At 37.1% G+C, this 23686-nt stretch overlaps 2 protein-coding genes across 5 annotated transcripts in view; one reads left to right on the top strand and one right to left on the bottom strand.

The window, feature by feature from the left end:
• Window positions 1–2089: 2089 nt before the first annotated feature.
• Window positions 2090–15591, bottom strand: nom1 (nucleolar protein with MIF4G domain 1). Its single transcript, XM_077229228.1, has 12 exons — window positions 14483–15591; window positions 14080–14192; window positions 13845–13982; window positions 10433–10490; window positions 5492–5818; window positions 5205–5315; window positions 4717–4887; window positions 4102–4223; window positions 3502–3634; window positions 3055–3186; window positions 2811–2920; window positions 2090–2435 (listed from the first exon to the last, which is right to left on the bottom strand). Exons 1-12 carry the CDS (start codon window positions 15416–15418, stop codon window positions 2258–2260), a joined length of 2529 nt encoding a protein of 842 aa, XP_077085343.1. The 5' UTR covers window positions 15419–15591; the 3' UTR covers window positions 2090–2257.
• Window positions 15592–17258: 1667 nt separating this feature from the next.
• Window positions 17259–23686, top strand: part of lmbr1 (limb development membrane protein 1) — a 37364-nt gene continuing 30936 nt past the window's right edge. For 2 of the 4 annotated variants that reach the window (XM_077229114.1, XM_077229112.1), the window contains exons 1-4: window positions 17273–17492; window positions 21309–21381; window positions 23113–23152; window positions 23502–23641. In XM_077229114.1, coding sequence (XP_077085229.1) covers window positions 17430–17492; window positions 21309–21381; window positions 23113–23152; window positions 23502–23641 — 316 coding nt within the window. In that variant the 5' untranslated portion in view covers window positions 17273–17429. Of the gene's footprint in view, window positions 17493–21308; window positions 21382–23112; window positions 23153–23501; window positions 23642–23686 lie in introns of all 4 variants that reach the window. The other 2 variants (XM_077229110.1, XM_077229113.1) reach the window with 2 other exon arrangements.

The following is a 23686-nucleotide window of genomic DNA, read 5'->3' on the forward strand; positions in this document are numbered from 1 at the left end:
CAACTCAAGAGTCACAGGCTGAATTTGTTAACACAACAGTTATTGTACATTGAATGTTTTTGAGCATTAGAGGAATGAAAGTTATTATTTTTCTGCTGAAGACATGACTCTGGCATAAAATATATATACAGGTCCTTCTCAAAAAATTAGCATATTGTGATAAAGTTCATTATTTTCCATAATGTAATGATAAAAATTAAACTTTCATATATTTTAGATTCATTGCACACCAACTGAAATATTTCAGGTCTTTTATTGTTTTAATACTGATGATTTTGGCATACAGCTCATGAAAACCCAAAATTCCTGTCTCAAAAAATTAGCATATTTCATCCGACCAATAAAAGAAGTGTTTTTAATACAAAAAAAAAAGGTCAACCTTCAAATAATTATGTTCAGTTATGCACTCAATAGTCAATACTTGGTCGGGAATCCTTTTGCAGAAATGACTGCTTCAATGCGGCGTGGCATGGAGGCAATCAGCCTGTGGCACTTCTGAGGTGTTATGGAGGCCCAGGATGCTTCGATAGCAGCCTTAAGCTCATCCAGAGTGTTGGGTCTTGCGTCTCTCAACTTTCTCTTCACAATATCCCACAGATTCGCTATGGGGTTCAGGTCAGGAGAGTTGGCAGGCCAATTGAGCACAGTAATACCATGGTCAGTAAACCATTTACCAGTGGTTTTGGCACTGTGAGCAGGGGCCAGGTCGTGCTGAAAAATTAAATATTCATCTCCATAAAGCTTTTCAGTAGATGGAAGCATGAAGTGCTCCAAAATCTCCTGATAGCTAGCTGCATTGACCCTGCCCTTGATAAAACACAGTGGACCAACACCAGCAGCTGACATGGCACCCCAGACCATCACTGACTGTGGGTACTTGACACTGGACTTCAGGCATTTCCTTCTCCCCAGTCTTCCTCCAGACTCTGGCACCTTGATTTCCGAATGACATGCAACTTAGTACTTTGGACCACTGAGTAACAGTCCAGTGCTGCTTCTCTGTAGCCCAGGTCAGGCGCTTCTGCCGCTGTTTCTGGTTCAAAAGTGGCTTGACCTGGGGAATGCGGCACCTGTAGCCCATTTCCTGCACACGCCTGTGCACGGTGGCTCTGGATGTTTCTACTCCAGACTCAGTCCACTGCTTCCGCAGGTTCCCCAAGATCTGGAATCGGTCCTTCTCCACAATCTTCCTCAGGGTCCGGTCACCTCTTCTCGTTGTGCAGCATTTTTTGCCACACTTTTTCCTTCCCACAGACTTCCCACTGAGGTGCCTTGATACAGCACTCTGGGAACAGCCTATTTGTTCAGAAATTTCTTTCTGTCTTACCCTCTTGTTTGAGGGTGTCAATGATGGCCTTATGGACAGCAGTCAGGTCGGCAGTCTTACCCATGATTACGGTTTTGAGTAATGAAACAGGCTGGGAGTTTTTAAAAGCCTCAGGAATCTTTTGCAGGTGTTTAGAGTTAATTAGTTGATTCAGATGATTAGGTTAATAGCTCGTTTAGAGACCCTTTTCATGATATGCTAATTTTTGAGATAGGAATTTTGGGTTTTCATGATCTGTATGCCAAAATCATCAGTATTAAAACCATAAAAGACCTGAAATATTTCAGTTGGTGTGCAATGAATCTAAAATATATGAAAGTTTAATTTTTATCATTACATTATGGAAAATAATTAACTTTATCACAATATGCTAATTTTTTGAGAAGGACCTGTATATATATTAAACAGGCCATTGTGGTTTAACACACTCAAATATCTGTTACAAACTTGGTATTTTTTACTTTCCTTTTTTTATATTTTCTTTTTCTATTTACATTTTCTGCTCTTATAGTTTTCAAATAAAAGATCACTTTTCCCCTTTCAATTAAATAACCATTACAGAAAGACTTACTATTAAAAGAGAACAAATGTTATATTCTTCTTTCTTTTCAAACTTGAGATCTGTTCTGGTCAATGTGCAGTCATGCATGAAATAATAATTTAAAAAAAACCTAGGGATAACATCTTACATCAGAATAGAAAAGCTGGCCATTGAGGTTTTCTAATATGTAACCTTTTAAAACACAAAAAATGTCATAGTTATATATTTTACTTTTTATTTTTTTCTACAGAATGCCATTAATAGAAAATGCAATAGCATCTCAGTGATCTGCATGTGTCTTAAAGTCTGCATACAGGTTTGCATATTGCTTCTTGTAGAAATTGTCACTTTTTGCATTGTCTGATGCATTATGCACACATCTGTGTGCTCTATAGCTTGATTTGGGCGTCTCGGGCCTCCATAGATTTGGTGGCGACCTCAGCTCTGTCCATGAGTAACCTGGCTTGCTCAGATGGTTCTTGTGTCTGAACGGTCCGCAGCAGAAAGTGACTGATGAAAAGCTTCAAGCCTTCCCGAAGCATTCCTAGCTCAGGAATTCCAGAAATCCTGGGACACAATGGTAGACAGATATTGACACACTAGGCCACACACAAGCCATTTTAGAAGAACTCAGGCTGTCCCGCACATCTGGTCTTTTTACTCATTTTACTGAAATCACAAAGTGTTTAAAACTTGAACGCACAAATAAATATTTAAGCATTAATGTAAGAATTGTTATAGCTAATTAAGTTCATTTCTCTTTTGAAGTTAATTTATACTGCCATTATGAACAATGCCTCTGAAACAAGACTAACACTTTTGCCTTTAATTACAAAATATAGATTTATGCCTTAAAAAAATTAGAAGCTTGCAAACCATTAAACATTATGAACATGTATCTCCATGGCTAATATAATTTTTTTGTAGACAAATAATACTCACCGGCCAAATATATTCACAAGATCTTCTGGCTCAGTTTCTTTAAGGAGTTTCAAGAGAATCTGCTTCAGGAATTTGACTTTGGGCTTATCTAGCTCCCCAAACTCAATAGCCTTATTAAAACACAAAAGCCCATCAGAAATTTAAGCCATCCTTTAACTACTATGTAAATGATTCATAAAGAGGATGAAGGACGTTAAACATATATACTACATAGTGCTGTCAAATGAACTTTACCAAATATTACCTTGAGAATAGAAAGAGAGAGACTCCTCCTGTGTAAAAGATGAGTGACCATCTGGACCAGGTTACTGAAAGACCTACTGGAAAGGTTTGCCAGTTCTTTGAACTTATCCCACAGACTAAACTGAAAGGTCATCTAAAGGACAAGAGAAAAGCACAGAGGGTTTACATTTACAAAATGGATGTTATGTTTAATTGTAATTGACCTATAGTAAACGGCTATAAGCTACTAGGCATTACATGCAGCAGAAATGGGTGTAAACAGACTGACTCGTATCATCAATACAACAGATTCGTATATTAAAAACTTGCTGATCTTATATAATATCGCACATGATAAGAGTAATATTCATTTACAATATCAATAGCAATCTTAGCTAACACCTAGTGACAAAAGCATACTCCTAACAGACTGAGACATACTGTAAGAATCACTGCAGCTTCACTCTACCTTGAACCGACGGTCATGCAAGCAGAGTTTCTCTGCCAGAACCGCATAGAATCTATTGAACATTTTCTCCTGCAAGCAGCAGTCCGTAAGAACATGAACAATTTCCCGCTCTTGCTGGTTTTTCAATCCTAACCTGAGGCAGAAAATGATCCACTGTATGAATTGTTGTAATTTATAGTTTATGAAAAATATTACAAATATAGTACATCATGTTTGAAATACACAGGAAGAAAACAGGCGGGTCTCTTATCAAGTAATTTAAAGAAAGATTTGTGTGATAACCTTAACTAAAATATTTAAGTGTGTGGCATCAAAACACACCAAGGATATAATTTCAGAAGATCTAAAATTTTTCTTGTTCTTTTTCTAACCTAACTTGAAATAAACGTTATCTTGCTAATAAAGCAAATCTGTTAATCTGTCACTAAAGACACTTTTCAAATCATTTTACATAAGTAGGTCTCCAACTAAATAAGAAGCGCATTATCGATTCTGGCATTAAATGAGACTGTGATCAAAACAACACTTGCAATTCAATTAGTCAACATGGCCAATGTCACTGAAAATCTATGTGAAGAGACAGAAACTATGCAGACAAACCTTAAAAGTTTCTCAAAGGCATCCAAATAGTCTTCACTGGACATAATCACACAGAAAATGTTCCTCCTGATGTCAGTGTTCATTCTTTGTTTGTGTGCAAGATCCAAAATCTTTGTGCTGTACTGCAATTCATAAAGAAATGAATGAATAATCCATTTCAGATGACAATTTGACTCTCATAAAGCCAATTTATACACAAAAGCGACAGATTCTATAAACAGAAATAACTATATTTGGTAACACTTTTTTTGTTTTTTACAATAAGGTTTTATTTCTTAACATAACTTGAAGATACATGCATTAACATGAACTAAGAATGAACAATACGTCTACAGAATTTATTATTCTTTGTTTATGTTAATCTCAACATTTACTACTACATATTTTAAAAAGTTGTATCTGTTAACATTAGTTAATGCACTCAGAACCGACATGTTACCAAGTTTAACCAACTTTAACAAATGTTTTAAAAATGTATTTCTCATTGTTAGTTTTTGTTAGTTAATGCATTACTTATGTTAACAAATGACACCTTATTGTAAAGTGTTACCCTATATTCTTAATATACATTTCAAACATGTCTAAATACGCAAAAAAATAAATAAAAAACTTTACTTGTTCCCCTTTGGTGGATGTGGTTGTTGTCTTATTCTCATGGTCACCAATCATGGGTGCTCCACTCCATGAAGATCCCACAATCCACCAGCGGCCAATGCGTTCAGCTTCCAGAAGATTGTCTAGTGAGACTCTCAACTTCATATCACTGCCACTGGCACTGCTGTGAATCTAAGGGTTGTGTTAGTGCATGAGCACTCTAAAACTAAGTAACGGGCTACTATTCAACATTTCTCTGAAAATACTGGACAAAACTCGGATCAATGTGTGACCACACCAAAGTATAGAGTTAGTCTGACCCCTAGTGGCCACAGCGAGAAGTTAATTTGGTACCAATAACACCAAACATTTATTTTACTATTAAGGCTCCAATGAATTTAGGGCTGATAATAATGTGAACATTAACTATTTATCTGCTCTAAGCACTTTTGCATCACAAGTCCACCTCATAAATCTACCAATGAAAGTAACATCAGTCATGTTCTCACCAAAGTCCTCTGTAGTTTCCTTAATTTCTCCAGAGGTTCAGGGTCATAACCCGGAATCTTCCTCATGTCATTGTTCTTCAGTGCCAGCATAGTCTCCAACATAAACCGAATCTGACAAGCAAACCAACATAACAAACGTCTGATTGTAGAACTTGAGGCCGAATATAGCACAATTGTCCTCATTTGTAAGTCGCTTTGGATAAAAGAGTTTAAGATTAAATGTAAATACAATATGATAATTTCTACGCACCAGAAGATAGCTTCTTCACAGGAAAAATGAGTCTTACCCTTGTTTGGTCCTGAAAACGCTCTCCTTCAGCGTTGGCTTTCCGCTGAGCCTCAGAGATCAGCTCCTTAAGAGCTAGCGGATCATCCTTTCTCAGAGCAAACCCAACGTTCTTCAGCACCAGTAGAACTAGTTCTATATCCTTTGAGCTGAAACGTGTCACCAGCTTCTTCAGAATGTCAAACACTAGGAGAGCATGAACCACATGGAAGTTGTATATGTGGGCAATTATGGACAACAAGTTGTCACATTCTTTGTCTGTAGCATCGAGTTGACTGTAAGTTTTATCAAACTGACGGACTACAGTCTCCAGAAAATGAGCTCCAACCTCAAAGAAAACAAGAGAGAAAGTGAGAAATTAGCAGGTGTCAAGCAAATCTACAAACTATGACAGAAATTCTATAGCATGCCACAGAAAACAGCAGCCGCTTAGGGTTTAAAGGAATCAGGAGGCCCCATAAAAAACAATATTATTACATCTGCACGAATGCAGACTAAAAAGCTAGTTTAGAATTAGTTGGGATATATATGCTGTATATAATAAATGGTATTCTAGTGTAGTCTATCCATGTAAGATTTGTATAATTGTTGATTATTTAATGAATCTGTATTAGGGCTGCAACAACGAATCGATTTTAAAATAGTTGGCAACAAATTTCATTATCGATTCGTTGCGTTGCGCGATTATTATCCAGGCAATTTCCCTTGTAGGAGTTGGGCGAATTGTAATGCGATGATTACAGGTAATTCTTTCCCACATCCACAGACTGGCAAAAAATTCTCTGTGAGAGGGAGAATTACTTGCCGTACGTCCTTTGTTGTGTATTTACTTAAATGTCCATGTGGGCTTTGTTATGTGGGTAAAACAAAAAGAGAGTTAAGAACAAGATTACACGAACATAAAAGTAATATACATAATCACGACATTAAGTCACCAGTGGCTAGACATTTTAATGAATTTGGGCATGATATTTGTATTTTGAAATTTCAAGGCATCGAGTTAGTTAAATCTCTCCAACGGGGTGGAGATAGGGAGCGCTATCTCCTTCAACAACAGGCTTTTTGGATTTATACGCTTCAAACGGTATACCCCAATGGTTTAAATTTTTTCTTGTAAACAATTTAATCTGGAATTAAGTTAATTAATTTAGTTCTTATTTTTAAACTGGTGTTTATTTCTGTTTTATTTTTTTCTTATATATTTTTTGGTAATTGTTTGTGAGGGTTACATGTGAGCATTATTTATGGTTTGTTTTGTCATTACTCTCTGTGTGTCTTTACAATGTTGGCAACTTGATGCACCTGATGGTGCAGATGATTGGATGTTAATGGGGTTCACCTGTTATGGTTAAAAGCAATCTCTTTGGTGTTTCACACCAGTCACTGATGATGGCTTACGGCCGTTTCACACCGCAAGCATGAGCGGCGCGTGAGCAGCACGTCAGCACAACTACATCGTCACAGCGTTTGTACAGCGTCACAACAGCGGCTCCCAGGCTACATATAAGGCTACATATAAGCAAGCATTTCTTTACAAAGACTTTTAAAAAATTTGTTTTTAGAAGGTGGTGGTCATAAACACATTTGAAGTTTGTTCAAAGCCCAAACTGAATAATTAAAATCAAGTTTAATGGGTATCCTACATTTTCTATAAAATTTTATTTTCTTTATGTTAGTCTTCATTTCCTTTTCTGACATACTGCAATTCTTGTTAAAACACACTAGACATGCAAATTCTATGCGTTTTGGGCACTTTTTGTGTGAAATCATATTAATTTTGTCCATCAAAAGTGTGCTTTCACTTTAATTGAGCGTGAGCAGCGCAGCAAAAATAGAGTCGAAGCCGAAACCCCCGCTTCACTGCTGCTCACGCGACGCTCCTGCTTGACGCTCACGCGCTGCTCCTACTCGCGGTGTGAAACGGCCGTTAGGCTGAAACGCATCTGTATGGACATGGTATTAATAAATATGAAGATGTAACTAGAGAGTGCGATTTTTCATCTTTATTTTGATTACTTTTCAATAACTCGCACCCACAAACGTTTTGGGAGTTGAGCGCGCCTGTTTTCAGCACTATTGCTTGATTATTACGCCACATAGTAATATATAATTGCTATATAAGAGGCATGGAAGTTTGATAAATGGACAACAAAATAAATGAAAACAACAACTAAATTCTTACCACTGAATTAGCAGACTGTGATTTGAATCAGATAGACGGAAGACAAAAACACTTTCTTGTCTGTCCCAAGTACCACTACAAGTGGAATATTTTTTTCACAATTTGCAGCACTGAATTTTTCAATCTTTACTCTAAATAGAACTTCACTATATCCTCGGAAAGGATGAGCTGCAAAATACCTTACACACCGTAGGAGGTGGTCAATCCATTGCATTTGTTTTTTTTATATTATTTTATATTGCATTTATATTTTATATACATTGTATTTAGAATTAAAATTAGGATAGACTAGAGATCTTATTTTCTGTTATAATTATTATTATTGCTATTATTATTACCTATTATCCATGCAAAAGTCCAAAAGAAACTTGTCTTTTTTGTGCATTTGCTTGTCAAATAATGTCAAACATTTTGTTAAAGATTATAAAATCTTTGACAAAAAACAAAACAAGTTTGTGAGTGTGTGCATCTGTGAATTTGAGTTTGTGAGTGTGTGCGAGTGTAGTGTAGAGAACAAGTTCTGACGTTCAAATAAATCCTGTTAAGTTTTCTGATTTGTATTTTTCTTTATTTTTTATAAATGATTTATTGTTCTGACAGCTCAGGTCCCTTCAAACAAAAATATACATCTTTTTGTGCACTTTATTTTTAAAAAGCCTATATATTTGGCAGATGTAAAGCATACATGTGTATGTTTTTTATGTTAGTCCATTTTTTTATTATTACTTTAACAGCTCAGGGATGTTCAAGGAGCAACCTGTTAGTGCACTTTCTGAATATTTTTTGCACTGTGAATTTGCACTGTCAGTTCTGTTTTTGAATAAAGGGTTGGAAATGAATGCTTTTTTATTTTATTTTTTAATCAGATTCATTGATTAATCGAAAAAATTATCGACAGATTAAGCGATTATTAAAATAATCGTTAGTTGCAGTCCTAATCTGTATGTTCTTATACATTATGGCTATGCTAATTACATTACATTAAAGGGATAGTTCACCCTAAAATTAAAATTCTGTCATCATTTACTCACACTCAAGTTGATCCAAACCTGTATGCGTTTCTTTCTTCTGCTGAACACAAAAGAAGATATTTTGAAGAATTTCAGTAACCAAACAGTTGACGAAAAAAATAAACAAACTATGGAAGTCAATGGGGCCAGTCAACTGTTTGGTTCCCCACCATTCTTCAAAACATCTTTTGTCTTCAGCAGAAGAAATAAATTCATACAGGTTTGGAACAACTTGAGGATTAGTAAATGCTGACAGAATTGTCATTTTTTGGTGAACTATCCCTTTAATGTAATGAGCATATAATTTAAGATAAGCCCTTTAAGATTTACACTTTATTTATAAATATATGTTCCATTTATTATTAGTTACTTGCTTTATTGTTGAGTATCTGTGCGCATTAGTTAGGCTTAGTTGTTCCCATCTCACTTAAAGGTGCAGTGTGTGACTTTTAGCGACATCTAGCGGTTCGGTTGCGAGTTTACACTAAGGGCTCAGCCCACCGCTCACCCCTCCCTTTCGAAGAAGCTACCGTGTCTCAAACGGGACAAACATCGTCGTCTGAGACGGCAGAGAATAGCCAGAGTAAACCAAGTTTCTGTACCACAGTCCATTATAAACCACATCATGGATAAAGTTTACAAAGCCATAGTACGGTGAGGATCAAGGGTCTTAATACGTAATATAATAATAGTAATTAGTTGATTGTCTCACGAACGTAACCAGCACATTTCTCCCCACATAGCAAACCCATAATACACCGAGGGAGAACCACATGAAACTATGCAACTATATATTTTTTCTAACAGGGTAGTAAAAGTTTAGATGGCTAATATGAGCTGTTACTGTGGCTGAGCTGGTTAAAGCGTAAAGCCTTGTTTAAACTCGACACGTCCGCATGAGCCCAAAGCTAAAGTAAGTAAAATAACGTGATTGTAACAGCGCGCGCGCCTCGCATCCCCTAGACACCATTTACTACACACAATAGGTTTTTTTTCTCTGATTTTGGAAACTCGATCGACTTAAAATGCTTCCAAGATCGACGGGTTGGTGATTCCTGTAACTGTTTTACGGTCAATGACAAGAGTACTAATCAGCTGTCTCACGAACGTGCAGCACATTTATCCCCACATAGCAAAGCCATAACACAGCGAGGGAGAATTAAGTTACATGAAACAATCCAACTACATATTTTACACCACTGACAAGGGAAAAGTCACTACTCACTCATGTTTATGGCTAGCTTCTAGCTTTCTGCGGCTTCTCTTTCAAGGTAGTGACGAAACGCGCTCTGTAATGCTGTTTGTTTGCTGTCGGCTACGGTAGAAACATGACATCACAATATGTCGACCTTCATAGAAGGGGATTCCCGCGGTTATGTAGATATAAATGTCTCATTCTAAGGTAATAAAAACATTACGGTTTATTAAGTAAGTTCTTTATACACCACTGAACACATAGTTATGGATGTCATATTGCATTTCTGTTAATAGATACTCAAAATTTTTACACATTGCACCTTTAAGCTTGGTGTAAACGCTTGAAAAATGGGGGTTCCGTGTTTGGAGAGAGAGGAAGAAAAATAAGGGCTACACATTAACAGGGCGCATAGTTGGTGTGTTAGCGCATCATATCTGGGATTGCTTAGAGCCCCGAAATCACTAAGTCTGCTCCTGACAGCAAGTGTGTACTATATTGCCATGATAACAAGTGTATGAATCTGTGAGATGTAGTTAAGTAAATATTAGATACCTCCAGGCCAACACTATGGTGGAGGACGCTGACAAGTAGGATGTGCTCCATTAAAAGCCTGGAAGAGAGAGTGTTAGTGTTAACGATAATAATTTACAGGTATTTATTAGTGTGTTTGTAGCAGAGCCGCTGATACGTTTTAAGGTCACATTTAAAGGGACAGTTCACCCAAAAATCAAAATTAGCCCCTGATTTAAGCCTGTTTTATGCTTCTGCGTCGAATCGACGGCGTACCCCCGCAGACCCCTCTGCGTCGCCGCGAACCCCTCCGCCGTAGCTCGACGTGCACCTCCAAAAAATTGTAACTACGCGTCGAGGAGACGCAGACCACAAGGGCTGTGATTGGTCAGATGCACCGCGATGCAACTCAACCTGACGCAGAACCATAAAACGGCAACGACGCCGTAGGAGTGACGGTGTAGCTACGCCCGGGAGTTGACACAGAAGCATAATGAGGCCTTTACTCACCCTCATGCTATCCTAGGTGTATATGACGAATACACTCGAAGTTATATTAAAAAATGTCCTGGCTCTTCCAAGCTTTATAATGACAGTGAATCGCTGTTTATGTTTTGAAGTCCATCAAAGTGCATCTATCCATGATAAAAGGCTCTGGGTGGTTAACAAAGTGCTTCTGAAGTGAACCGTTTGTGTAAGAAATATATCCATATTTAAAACTTTATCGACTAAAATAACTAGCATCCGACAGACGGCCGTACGCATCGATTTACAGCGAAAGAGTGACACTTGACATGATGCATTGATGAACGCGTAAGAGCAGAGGATAAAGCAAAAAAACAAACACCAGTCACGAATTAGAAGTCACTCTAAAATGAGAATTTTTAAAGAGAATTGCCAGAGGGGCTTGAGTTTGTTGCCCAGCCCTGTTCGTTTGAACCGCAAGAGGCGTCAAAGCTTACGCTACTCCTACATCATACATCGTTAAGTATTACTCTTTTGGTGCAAGTCATCTTGCGTGGGCCGTCTGCCAGAAGCTAGTTATTTTAGTCGACAAAGTTTTAAATATGGATATTTTTCTCACCTGAACGAATCGCTTCACTTCAGAAGGCCTTTATTAACCCCCCAGAGCCGCGTGGAGCACTTTTACCATGAATGGATGCACTTTGATGGACTTCAAAACAGAAACGGCCATTCACTGCCATTATCAGGCTTGGAAGAGCATGGACATTTTTAATATAACTCCAATTGTTTTCTTTTGAAAGAAGAATGTCATATACACCTAGGATGGCTTGAGGCTGAGTAAATCATGGGCTAAAGCCTGGTTTACACGGCAGGATAATTAGGCCGATTTTAGCCCAGATTTACCCCTTCCGAGAATTTTAAGTATGCTCCGATTATGGTAAAATAATCTGATCAGATATTGCTGCCGTGTGAGGTGTGTTAGGACTGCTCTCGTCTGCTCGGAAGGACATTGGGACCGCTCCAATCTCAAATCGGGGATATACAACATGTTGGATTTTTTTGGCCCGATTTCTCCTCGTGTGTGATGCCCCCCGGGGACAAACGAGCACGCAGCCTGTGGACTGTGGCGTGTAGCCAATCAGAAAGCGAGGTGACGAGGCGCAGCGGAAGCACCGGGAAACAAATCAAAACAACCGTCCATGCTCGCGTTGTCTCCACTTCTTTGACCATCGCCTTTTCTTTTGATAACGTTTTTTTTTCCGGTTAAAAACAAACTACAAACTATCGCCACTGCATCCTCTTCGTCCGCCATGATTGTTTACTCTGAAGTCACGTTTGATCTCGAGGGATTTTGCTAGATTTTGCTTCTGACCTGGGATTGCTCGGGAGTCAAATCGGTTCGTGTGTGATGTGTTGATTTTGCCGTGTGGCTGCGCATCACACACTGTACGACCAAAACTGTTAGACCCGTGATTTTTTATCGCCGTGTGGGGGGTCACTCAGGTTTGGAAAATCGGCCGACAATTTTAAAATCGTCCCGTGTGAACCAGGCTTTACTTTCAAGTTTCGTTCGTCTTCTGAACACAAACGAAGATCTTTTTGATGAAATATGAGAGCTTCCTGTCCCTCCATTGACAGCTACGAAATTACCACTTTGACCCTTCAAAACGTTTATAAAGAGATCGTAAAACTACTCCATATTAATTGAGCTTAGTCAAATTTTTTCTGAAGAGACTCGATCACTTTATTTGATGAACCGATTGAATTTAGGCTTCTATTCACATATAAACATTGATCAGCGAACATAAACAGACGCTCAACCGAACCTGCTTGATACGCGAGAACAAACTTCTTGCTGAAGCTCAAACGTGCTGCAAACGAAACATTGGTTTTCGCACGTCCAGCAAACATGCTTGAGCTTCTGTTTATCACAACTGATGTGCGAGTAGATGAATGTTTATATGTGAATAAAAACCTAAATTCAACCTGTTCATCATATAAAGAGATTTATTTTGGGAGAGAAATTTTCAGAAAAATTGGACTTAACAGCTCAATTCATATGGATTAGTTTTTACAATCTCTTAATTAACTTTTTGAAGCATCAAAGTATCAGAAGCATAGCTGTCTATGGGGAGGGTCAGAAAGCTATTAGATTTTATAAAAAAAAAAACTTTGTGTTCTGAAGATGAATGAAAGTCTTGCGTGTATGGAACGACATGAGGGTGAGTAATTAATGACAGAATTTTCCTTTTTGGGTGAACTTTAAGTTGAGTGTTTTTTAAGGTGGTTGCAAGGGAGATGCTAGTGTGTTCTGGGTGCTCACAAGGGTGTTCTGAGTGGTTGCTAGGATATAGATTTTTTTTTAATCAGTTAGAAAAGATATAGCACAGTAAATGCTGGAATACACTACACGACTTTAAAAATTATACAGGCATCATACACTTGCCGACTTTGTAAATGGTTATAGAGAAAAACAAGGCAACATACATTAAGAGACTGAGGATCACATACTAACAGACTTTCAAGCTGTTCAGAACACAACCCTCGTTTCTAGAAGATGCATGACCAATGAAAACAATATGTTTTAAAATAGGCTAAAATTCCTCCGATTGGATGGAATCACCGTATGAAGCTAAAAAAAAAAATTGGAGTCTGTGCTCATCATATACACTACGCATCTGTCTGCAAAATCTGTCAGCTTGGACTGTTTAAAATCTGCAGACTGGCTCTGACTTTTAAAAACTAGCATTGATGTCTCTAGACTGCAAATTGAGCCAAAACATCAGGGAGAAAGTCATGTAGCAGATTCCAGCTTTAAATCAGAACAGTATGAAGATCTGACCCTGGTGGATGTTGCTTGAAAGCACTAGGGTTTTTAGTCTCAGAAGAAGAACATCAGTATGTGGGCTTTCTCAATTCAACGTAATTAAATTAAGCACTACACAAATGATCAAAGACTGGGCTATAAAATGAAGAATAATAAGGTAACCTTTCAGGCATGAGAGCAGGTGTGACGCAGGCAGCCAGCACAATGTCCGTGAGAGTATCGTTCATGTCCTTCCTGCTGGTGCTCATGTACAGCTCTTCCAACTGACTGCTGATCGATGCCATGTTGGGCTGACTTAATCTGCCAAGCAAAAGGTGGATTATCAAACTGATCAAAAACACGTTGGCTGAATTTCTCCTGGTTCGCCAAAGATAGTATACCTTCCACGGCACCTTACCTGTTTATCAGACCTTTTACACGGCGCTTCAGTTTCTCCAGCTCGGCTTTGCGTTTGCTGTCCATGGCTTCTCGTAGGTGAGGTGGAACATACTTGCCCACAGTGGCAGAATTCTATAAAAAGAAGAAACCACAAATATCAGCTTCAAAACAAACTTTTGATGATCATGCAATAGACTGTGAGTAAAGAGTAATGGCCAGTACACTAGAGCCGCTATAGCTGAATTGAGTTTTATAATTCATGAATTTTTCAACATTAACACTGTACATGTTCTGTTTATTACTGAGAAGCTGCTTTAAAACAATCTGAATTTTCTCAATAAATAAATGTGACTTGACTAATAGAGAGAACAAGACTGAATTTAGACCTAAACAATAATAATGAAAGATTTACAATGACATACTAGTTCCTGGTTTTCAGGTGTATTTTGTTCAGATTTAACTTCTTCCCCATGATAATTTTCCTCTGATGCATCTGTGTGATCTTCCTCTTCTTCATCTCCTTCCACATAATCTTCTATCTGTGTGTCGTCTTCTTCAACATCCTCCTCTTCTTCCATAATTGTGTCATCCTCTCCATCAGCGTCATCTTGATCCTCACCGTTGTTCTCATCATCTGTAATTTGCCTGTCGCTGTCCTCTTCTAACTCATCGAAGTTATCCTTCGCTTTGTCAACATCCATTTCTTCATCACTCTCATACAGTCCTGTCGCCGATGCTCCAGGCTCAAGAATTCCTAAAATATAATCGAGTCCATCGTTAGCGAATGACTGAGGCAGGGTCTTTTTGTTCCTTCTTTTATTCAGTCCAAGGCGTTTTTCTAATTTCTTTATTTCCTTGTCCTCTTCGATATTTGCCTCTAACAGAGCCCGCTTTCTGCTCTCGTGCAGGCTAGATTTCGTTCTCTGCTTTGGCAAATGCTCGGAGAAATGGACTTTCCTTTTAGTCGTTTCTTCCACTCCATCTTTTATATTAATATTGTCTTTATTTGTCTCCTGCTGTCTCTGAGCGACATTTTTAAGATTTCCAATCGGCTTCGCAGCTGGTTTCTGTGTATTTTCTTCATTTTGTCCGGGTTCCTTCTCCTCAATAGGCTTCAGGAGGGATTGGCCCATGTAGTGACTTTTCATCTTAGATTTCTTTGACTTGCGTTTCTCTTTGCGCAGCTCTTTTCTACTTTTCCTCTTTACGAATGTTGCTCTTTGGTTGTTTTCATTTTCATCGAAGCCGCCTTTGCTCTTCACAAAGTTATTAACTGAATCCATGAATTTTTGAAGTTTCTCCTTGTGCGCTTGCCTTCCACCTTTCCCTTTACTCTTCCGCTGCGCCTTTACCTTCATTTTCAAAGCGAACTATATCTGACGGTGCATAAACTCTTTATTTATTGTCGATAGTTACGTGTTTACAGAAAATCGCTAAATATCACATAAAATAGGTTTTGGAAATTTAACACATGCAGAAGCTGTAGGCAGCCATTGATGTTCTTCTTCTTCTTCTTTCGTGTTTTTTGCGCGTTGCATTCTTAGTGCATATCGCCACCTACCTTTCAGTCATTTCCTTGTTACAGAGTAATTATATATTTGAGTTACATTAGGGTTAGGGTTACACTTGGTAACTGGTGTTGGTTGATCATTTTAGACCGAATTTTTTTTGAACTTTTAAAAATGGGTACTTCATCAGAATGGTATGAAACTCGATGCCTTTATGGCACACAAACTTTTTGTGTACAATCTACAAATCATCCACGATGTAGAAAAAAAGTGCACAGCAATGAAGGGGTGACACTAAAATACCAAGAGTGCAAAATAGAAACACTCCACCACCCCCACAGGCACACAAATATATGAACTGGTGTGACTGTAACACAAAGTTTTTGAAAAATGCGTGACATAAAATCAATCATTCAGCTACAATGCATGGAAGGGGTTACACTCTAAAACATTGAGTGTACAGAACAGACACTGACACTTAAACACACACACACACACACACACACACACACACACACACACACACACACACACACACACACACACACACACACACACACACACACACACACACACACACACACACACACACACACACACACACACAAATGAACTATTTTGGCTGTAACAATATAGCCAAATTGAGCCAGAACACTCAAATAAGAAGTTGAAATCAGGTTGATTAACCTAGATTAATACAGCATTCCTGTTAATTTTAGTTACATTTTTGTTGAATTTGATGGTATGTGTAAAAATGACTTTCTCTATGTTCAGGTTAGACTGTAGTAAAATTAATGCAAAAACTGACACTTCAAACCAACATTTCAAGCAAAAAATCGAACCCTTTACAAAAAGTTGTCTTTGAGAATGTTTAAATATATCCAAATCCACAAGTTAATAAAAATAAGTAATTATGTCTAAAAACAACTAGAGAATTTACAATCATTTTATATAGAGCTATATAGGAATCTAGTGGTTAAACTATGGCATTACAGATGTTATTCTTTCTCTTATTTTACTCCCACCAGATTACACTAATCTGCCTTCAAAAGTTGGATTTTAAAGGTCTATATTTTAACATGAAATACTGCTTTAATTATAAAAGTAATACAAAATATTAGATTTTTTTTTCAATGGGAAAATTTTATGATAATTTTCGCATAAATATTAATTAGTAGCCTACCATGAAAATCTCTCAAAATACAAAATATTATTGACCAAAAATATACTCCATTGATTTCACTGAAAATGAAATAAAAGTTACATTTCAGGTGTTCGTCGCTTTTAACTGCGAACAACACAAGTGTAACCCCCAAATGAACAATACCAGAGTGTTATTTTTATGCATAATTTCCTGTTATTACTAGCCTATAGTAACTACATGTAACATTTGTAACAAGAACGCTGTAAAATAAAGTGTTACCAATAATTATTATATTACTATTGTTGACTCTAGACTGGGAGCCTGAAGGATGTTTACCCCAGATATCTGTGGTTATGTGTTTGGCCAAGCGAGAAAAAACATACTCTCAGTAGTGCGACAGGAAACGTCAGATGAGTGAACAAATGCTGAAATATGTAATTCTTTAAAATAATTTAAATCTATTCTCAGTGACAGCTGTGCACATGTGTGCATGCGCACTCTTGTCCTGTCGTGTGTCGCTGAATAATGACGCAATATATCTTGACTGTGTTTTGATCGTTTATTTGGCGCTGAGACGTGACTGGATCTCTGCCTGTCAGTCGGGCGAGCTCTTCTTTTCAGGGCGGTCTTATTATCCCATAGATGCGCTTTCTCTTACAGTGAATGGACTCGCCACAAAAATGTGTTGCTAATGAATGTGTTTCTGCAATATGAAGAATGGAAGAAGACGATGTGACGATCAGAGAGCAGAATTTCCACAGCCAAGTGCGCGAGTACATCGTGAGTACAGAGAAACTGATGAAGAGTCACCGTGTTTGCCATCGTATTGTTCTTTATCGCATTTAGCCTCCGTTGCGTCTATTTCTTGAAATGAAAATTTAAATGGGTCTACTCCAATTGAAACTTTTGATAGTTTCTCTGTTGAAAACGTACTGTATTTGAGTGAGTTTCATTAGGCTAGTTTGCTAGCCTGTTAGCTTTTAGTTAGCTACATTATTGAGCTCATTGATCCCTTTCGGTGGCATTTTATCCAATTTTTATTTATTGAACAAAGCCAAAAGCTGGGGTTAAGTTATTCCTTGCAAGTTAGTCTGTTATGCATGTGGCTCTGTGAATGCAATGTTTTTGTGAGATACATTCCTGAATTAGAATTAGAGCAGACATAACATTAACCAGACCAGTAAGTAACGTTAATCCTAACGGTTCTGCACTGACAGCTTGTTTGCTGTTGTTGGTGTACATAAGCTTAGCAGGTTTGCAGTATTTATTTTGGGTGGCAGGATGTAATGTGTATCTCCTTCCACCGTAAGCAAACCTGTTCTCAAGATCTGCAAGTGATTAAATATCACGAATTAATCTGTCAATGCTAACTGACAAGTTTTGCAGCCTTTAACGTTAACTTGCTTGTAAGAACAGTCAGAAAACTCTAGTGTGTCCCAGCTGCGGTCTCTGCCTTACAACATACAAAACTGTTGAAAAGTGCAAAATAGAATGATTTCGTAATCAACGTTGTTCTTGAGCCACACTTTAAAACAGGGAAGCAATGAAATATGCGCAAGATTAGAAATGAAGTGTGATTCGTTGTTGCAGTTTTGACACTTATGTTAATATTTGTCACTACATTTCATATACTGACCTTTACATTTTACCACTAACTTTAGAGTGAAAATGTAGAAGCACGTGCAGTGTATTTAATAGTCTAAATTCATTTTGCTTTAAGGTTTGTAGAAGTGAGATAGCTGTTATCGGCTGCATACAATAAGTTAGTCTAACAAATATCTGTTTTTTGATGCTGTGGTAATACTGTCCTAGTAGTTTCTAAACTGTCCTATTTCTTGACTGTCATATAATATACAATAATCTTGATATATTTTGGCCTTTACCACACAAAGAATCTTTATTTTCTAAAGCCAACCTTTATTTATTTAAGATTTAAACTGTAAAACAAAATGTACATGTTTTTTTTCTAGCTTTTGTGTGTACAGTTTACAGTTTTATATATTTTTATGTTTTTAATATGCATGCATTCATTAAGTCAGTGTAAATGTACTTTGTATATTATTCAAGGATTTTGAGAGTGGTGATTGTGCTAGGATCTCAGCTTCAAAGTTTTTTTAAAAGCAGAATTTAGGAATAAAATCCCCCTTTCACACAAGGACGATAACTATATAAGCGTCCAGCGGACGATATCGTTCTATTCATTCTAAGCTTGTCTGACACTTTAAATGCTCGAGCTCATTACAGTAGGATGGATTCTTGATTTTATCGTTCATCAACTGGATAAAATCGTTCTGAAAGTGATTCCCACTATATCGTTTCTCTGTCCTGTTATCATTATAGCTGTGGTGTGAACATGCTATTCTTTAATGGTGAAAACGATTTTTATAACTCTATCTTTATTGTTATCTTTATAGTTATCGTCCTAAGGATGGCCTAATGGCCCAGAGCCTTGAGAGTTTTCTTGGGAAGAGCGGTTAGAATGGCTTGAAAATTATAAACGTATCAGTAATGCTTTCTACCATGGCATGCCATTTCATTTCTAGCAAAAGTGTTTGAGACGTTTAGCAGTCACAGAGTATCTGTTGTAGAAAATGTAAAATAGTCATGTGTTATAAAAAATGTTTTTTTTAAAAAGAAACTATGATATATTATTACAAATATAAATGTAAATTTTGTTTTGTAGTGCAGCCAGATTGTTTCATGTTGTTTTGCTGTTGGATGGATGTTCTGGGTGGATAATAATTTGTGGACTTTCCTTGGTAAGAATCACTAAATATGATAATTGTTTTAGAGTTGCCTCTTTGGCTTGTACCTCAATAGACTGCCAATCTGTGTTTGACATTATGGTTTTAAGGTTTAAGATTGTCTCTCTATGCGAAGGGTTGTCCGGCATATTATTTATGCTTTAATATCAGTTATTTGTTCATCTTCATCAACTTAATGTATGTTATTGCTGAGAAAGTTCACCTGGAAGAAGTTTGACTGGAAGTTTAAAGTCGGCATGAAGTGTAAGTTGCCACAGTCTTTTCTTCTCTATTGTGACATTTGTTATATTTTGGGGTGCAGTCGTGGGCTCGCACTCTATTGGCGAATCAGACCGGTATACCCGAATGTTCCGGCTTCAATTCTCAATACCGACCGGAAAATGTAGGTGGGGGAGTGAATGAACAGCGCTCTCTTCCACCTTCAATACCCACAACTGAGGTGCCCTCGAGCAAGGCACCTGACCCTCAGTCGCTCCCTGGCCACCGCACCGAATGACTGCTCCGGGTGTGTGTGTGTGTGTGTGTGTGTTCACAGTTTGCAGTGTGTGTGTGGACACTACTCACTACTTTGCTCCTAATGTATAGTTGCATGCAGGTAATGCAAACCTCTGTTAGGGATCTGTAGTTCTGCAAGCAAGGTGTAATATGAGTAAAAATTCACACTTGACCAGCATGTTTATGCAGATCCATCTGTCCATCCCAAAATACAACCCAGTGTCCTGGATACTCTGCTGATTCTTGCCATATCACATAGCTACAGCTCTAAAGATTACAAATATATAAAACAGAGGTAATACTTTATCATTTAATTGGGCTCTTACTGCTTGGAAATCTTTTTTTGATACAGGCACAACTTATACAGTGTTGAATTACGTTGGGAATTAGACCTGCATAATTCTGGATAAATTGGGGATCAATTTTTTTTTGTTTAAAATAGAGACCATGATTTTCCAACTAAACAAAATAACAGTTACCAGATGTTCTGACAACATTGCTGCAGCAGTCTATTTAAAAATTAATAAATCTGAATGAAAAATCGGTTTGAATGAAAGATTCAATGATTCAATCATAAAGACTTTGCTCGTTTCGTTCCTGGACGAATCTGTGTTTTTGAATGAATCTCTTCAATGAATGATTCAATCACAAATATATACTGTGTATATATATATATATATATATATATATATATATATATATATATATATATATATATATATCATTTAAAAAAAAATTTTAACTTTTTTTTTTTTAAACAATCTTTTACTTGTCACCACCTTCTGGTGTAATAATTGAATTGATACAATCTTTATTTGAAGCGTCAAGTTACTACCAAAAGGTGATTTACTTTAGTTTGATCGTTACTGTAAAACTTTTATCCCACTACTTCAGTGATCATTTGAATTACTGTAACACAGAAATAATGATACTGTGGTGGTTGAAAAGACTGTTTGTGGAGCTGTTTCATACCTATACATGACAACTGCTCTCTCCGGCTCAGTGGCAGCCCCGACGCAGACTTGGTTGTTCGCTGTGATTGTACTTGTCAAAGATTTAGACATGGCTTAATCATTTAGGAATAAGATCGCGTGGGAGTTTGAATCGATATTGCGATCATTTAATGATTAATTGTGTAGCTCTACTGGGAAGCAATGGATTTCAGGACACACAGCACACAAAATATGTCTTGGGTTAAATTTTCTAGACAACTGAATTTCAGTTAGGTACTACTACCTTTTAGTTAAACAGGCCTTGAATGTAAAGTTTACAATGTAAAAGCCCTTGCAGAACTTCAGTGTTTGGAAACTCATTCATCTCCTTCATCTTTTTCTAGGTCTGCTTCCTCCTGTTTGCAGTACTATACATTGTGTCGTACTGCGTCATTTCACGCTACAAGAGGAAAAGTGGTAAGTATATGACTACTAGACTAATCCAATTGTTGTTACTGATCAAACTGTTGCACCATACACATGTATTGTGTGTATATATAATATCTTGTACAGTATATTGTATATATAATATTGTATATATAATATAATATGCTTTGTATTTATAATATCTACCATGAATAAATACAGCTTTTTACTTTTGAGATATTATATGATGTTATAGATAAGTTTTCCAGTCATATATTTGACTCTCACAGGTTTATGATGTCCTGTGAGTAGGCTTGGGTACCGTTCACATTTTAACTGTTACCTGAAATTCGGTGCCGGTACCCAATGGTATCCTTTTTTGGTAATTTCGGCATGTTTACCTGAATAACTGTAAAGAATCATTTGTAGAAGTAATTTGTAGAAATGGTATTGACATTATACCAGAGCTGCCTTGGTCATTTTAGTAAAAATAATAATTTCTATGAAATCTTTTGCTTTCCACAAATTCTGTGTTGTGAATTTACGAGTAATCAAATGAAGACATTAAACTTGTAAAATATTTAAATATTTTAAAAAATAATATTTTTTTATTTATTTAATTGATATTTTATATGAAATTAAACTTTTTTGTCAAACAACATACGGCACAACTGAGCTTTATACTGTTCAAATTACAACATAGAAGAAAAAGTGTGATTATTCCTTAAATACATTATTGATAATAATTTAATTATTAATTAGGATTCAATAATAATAATAATAGTATTATTATTCGGTAGAACCGATGTAATTCGGTGCCTTTAAAAGTTCTCGGTTCGGTATCCAAACCTACCTGTGAGTTCTTCAGATTTAGATCAAATTCCTCGATGACAAAATAACAATTTGATTGCTTGCTTGCTCGCTTTTAAGGGGTTTACACCTTCTATAACTCCATAATGCAACGCCTTACAGTTATGTTTTAATGTACGCACATTCCCTTGAGTATCGTCCAACTCCATAACCGCCACCTCCAACCTTTCAATCCTGACACAAACAGTTGAGTTCTTGAGAAGGTCACGTCCTCCCGTTTAAAAGTAGCATAAGTAACGTCAGCTTACCCTTGTAGAGAGTGTCAATCACAGCAAAAACTAGGCTGTTCTCAAGCATTGTGTCTTAATAAATGAACAGATGAGCCTCAGATGCTGTTGTGAAGCATGATTGGAATGCCAAATGTCGCTGGCATTATGTCATGTCAAGGGTTTTCAAGGAGTCTGAATATAGAGTGGTGCAGGTATGATGTTAGAACCTGGAAGACTAATTGTTTCGAGGGAACAGCGACAAATTAGACTTCCGGTTTCTGACTTCATACCTGCACCACTCTATTTAGTGATCCTGTTCTATGCTTTTTGTCTATCTCTCTCCTACCCTTTTCTTTCTTCTTTTGTTGCCTCCATCTGGCCGATTAATTGTGAAGGTTTATTCACATGTTTGTGATTTATGATTAACCAGTTTTCATGTAACTTTCAGTTAAACGAAGAGAGATCATGCTTTAGACATATTAAACCATCTGTCATGCCTCTGTGTCCTCTGTAGCTAGAGCTATTTGTGTCGCAAGTTCACAGTAAAGAACTTTGCACTAGATTGTAAAACAGCTGGCTGACATTTTTTCATGGTTAAAGATTGTCAGAGCATCATAGGTTTAAAGAACTAGAGGAACATAACCTTTATCAAAAAATAAAAACAGCAAAACCAATGACTTGCATCTGTGGTTATGCCTCTCAGATGACCAGGAAGATGAAGATGCCATTGTCAACAGAATATCGTGAGTATGATAATAATAACAAGTGCCATTTTTTATGGTGCACCCAGTTATATTATTTTCAGTGAAACTTTAGTTTAACATTTTTGTTATTAGACGTTCCACTGTACCTTGAGGTGTAAACACTTGTTTTCATCATGTATCACCATATTATTATGCCATGATCTTAAATGTGAAGTTAAAACTGATGTAAATGGTTAATTAATTAACATAATAATGCATAAAATGTGCATGCTTTTTACTTACTTTTTTCTTCTCTCTCTCTCTCTCTCTCTCTCTCTCTCTCTCTCTCTCTCTCTCTCTCTCTCTCTCTCTCTCTCTCTCTCTCTCTCTCTCTCTCTCTCTCTCTCAGTATGTACCTGTGTACATTCACATTGGCAGTGTCTGGAGGGGCTGTCCTCCTCTTACCATTTTCTATAATCAGTTATGAGATCCTGCTGTCCCTTCCAAAAAACTACTACATACAATGGCTCAATGGATCACTCATTCATGGTCAGTATCACTCCTTTTTTCTCTGTAAGTTTGTTTCCTTTTCGT

This window comes from Siphateles boraxobius, unplaced genomic scaffold, assembly GCF_051911475.1.
Source record: "Siphateles boraxobius isolate OS27281-9 unplaced genomic scaffold, OSU_SipBor_1 130, whole genome shotgun sequence".
Lineage (NCBI taxonomy): Eukaryota > Metazoa > Chordata > Actinopteri > Cypriniformes > Leuciscidae > Siphateles > Siphateles boraxobius.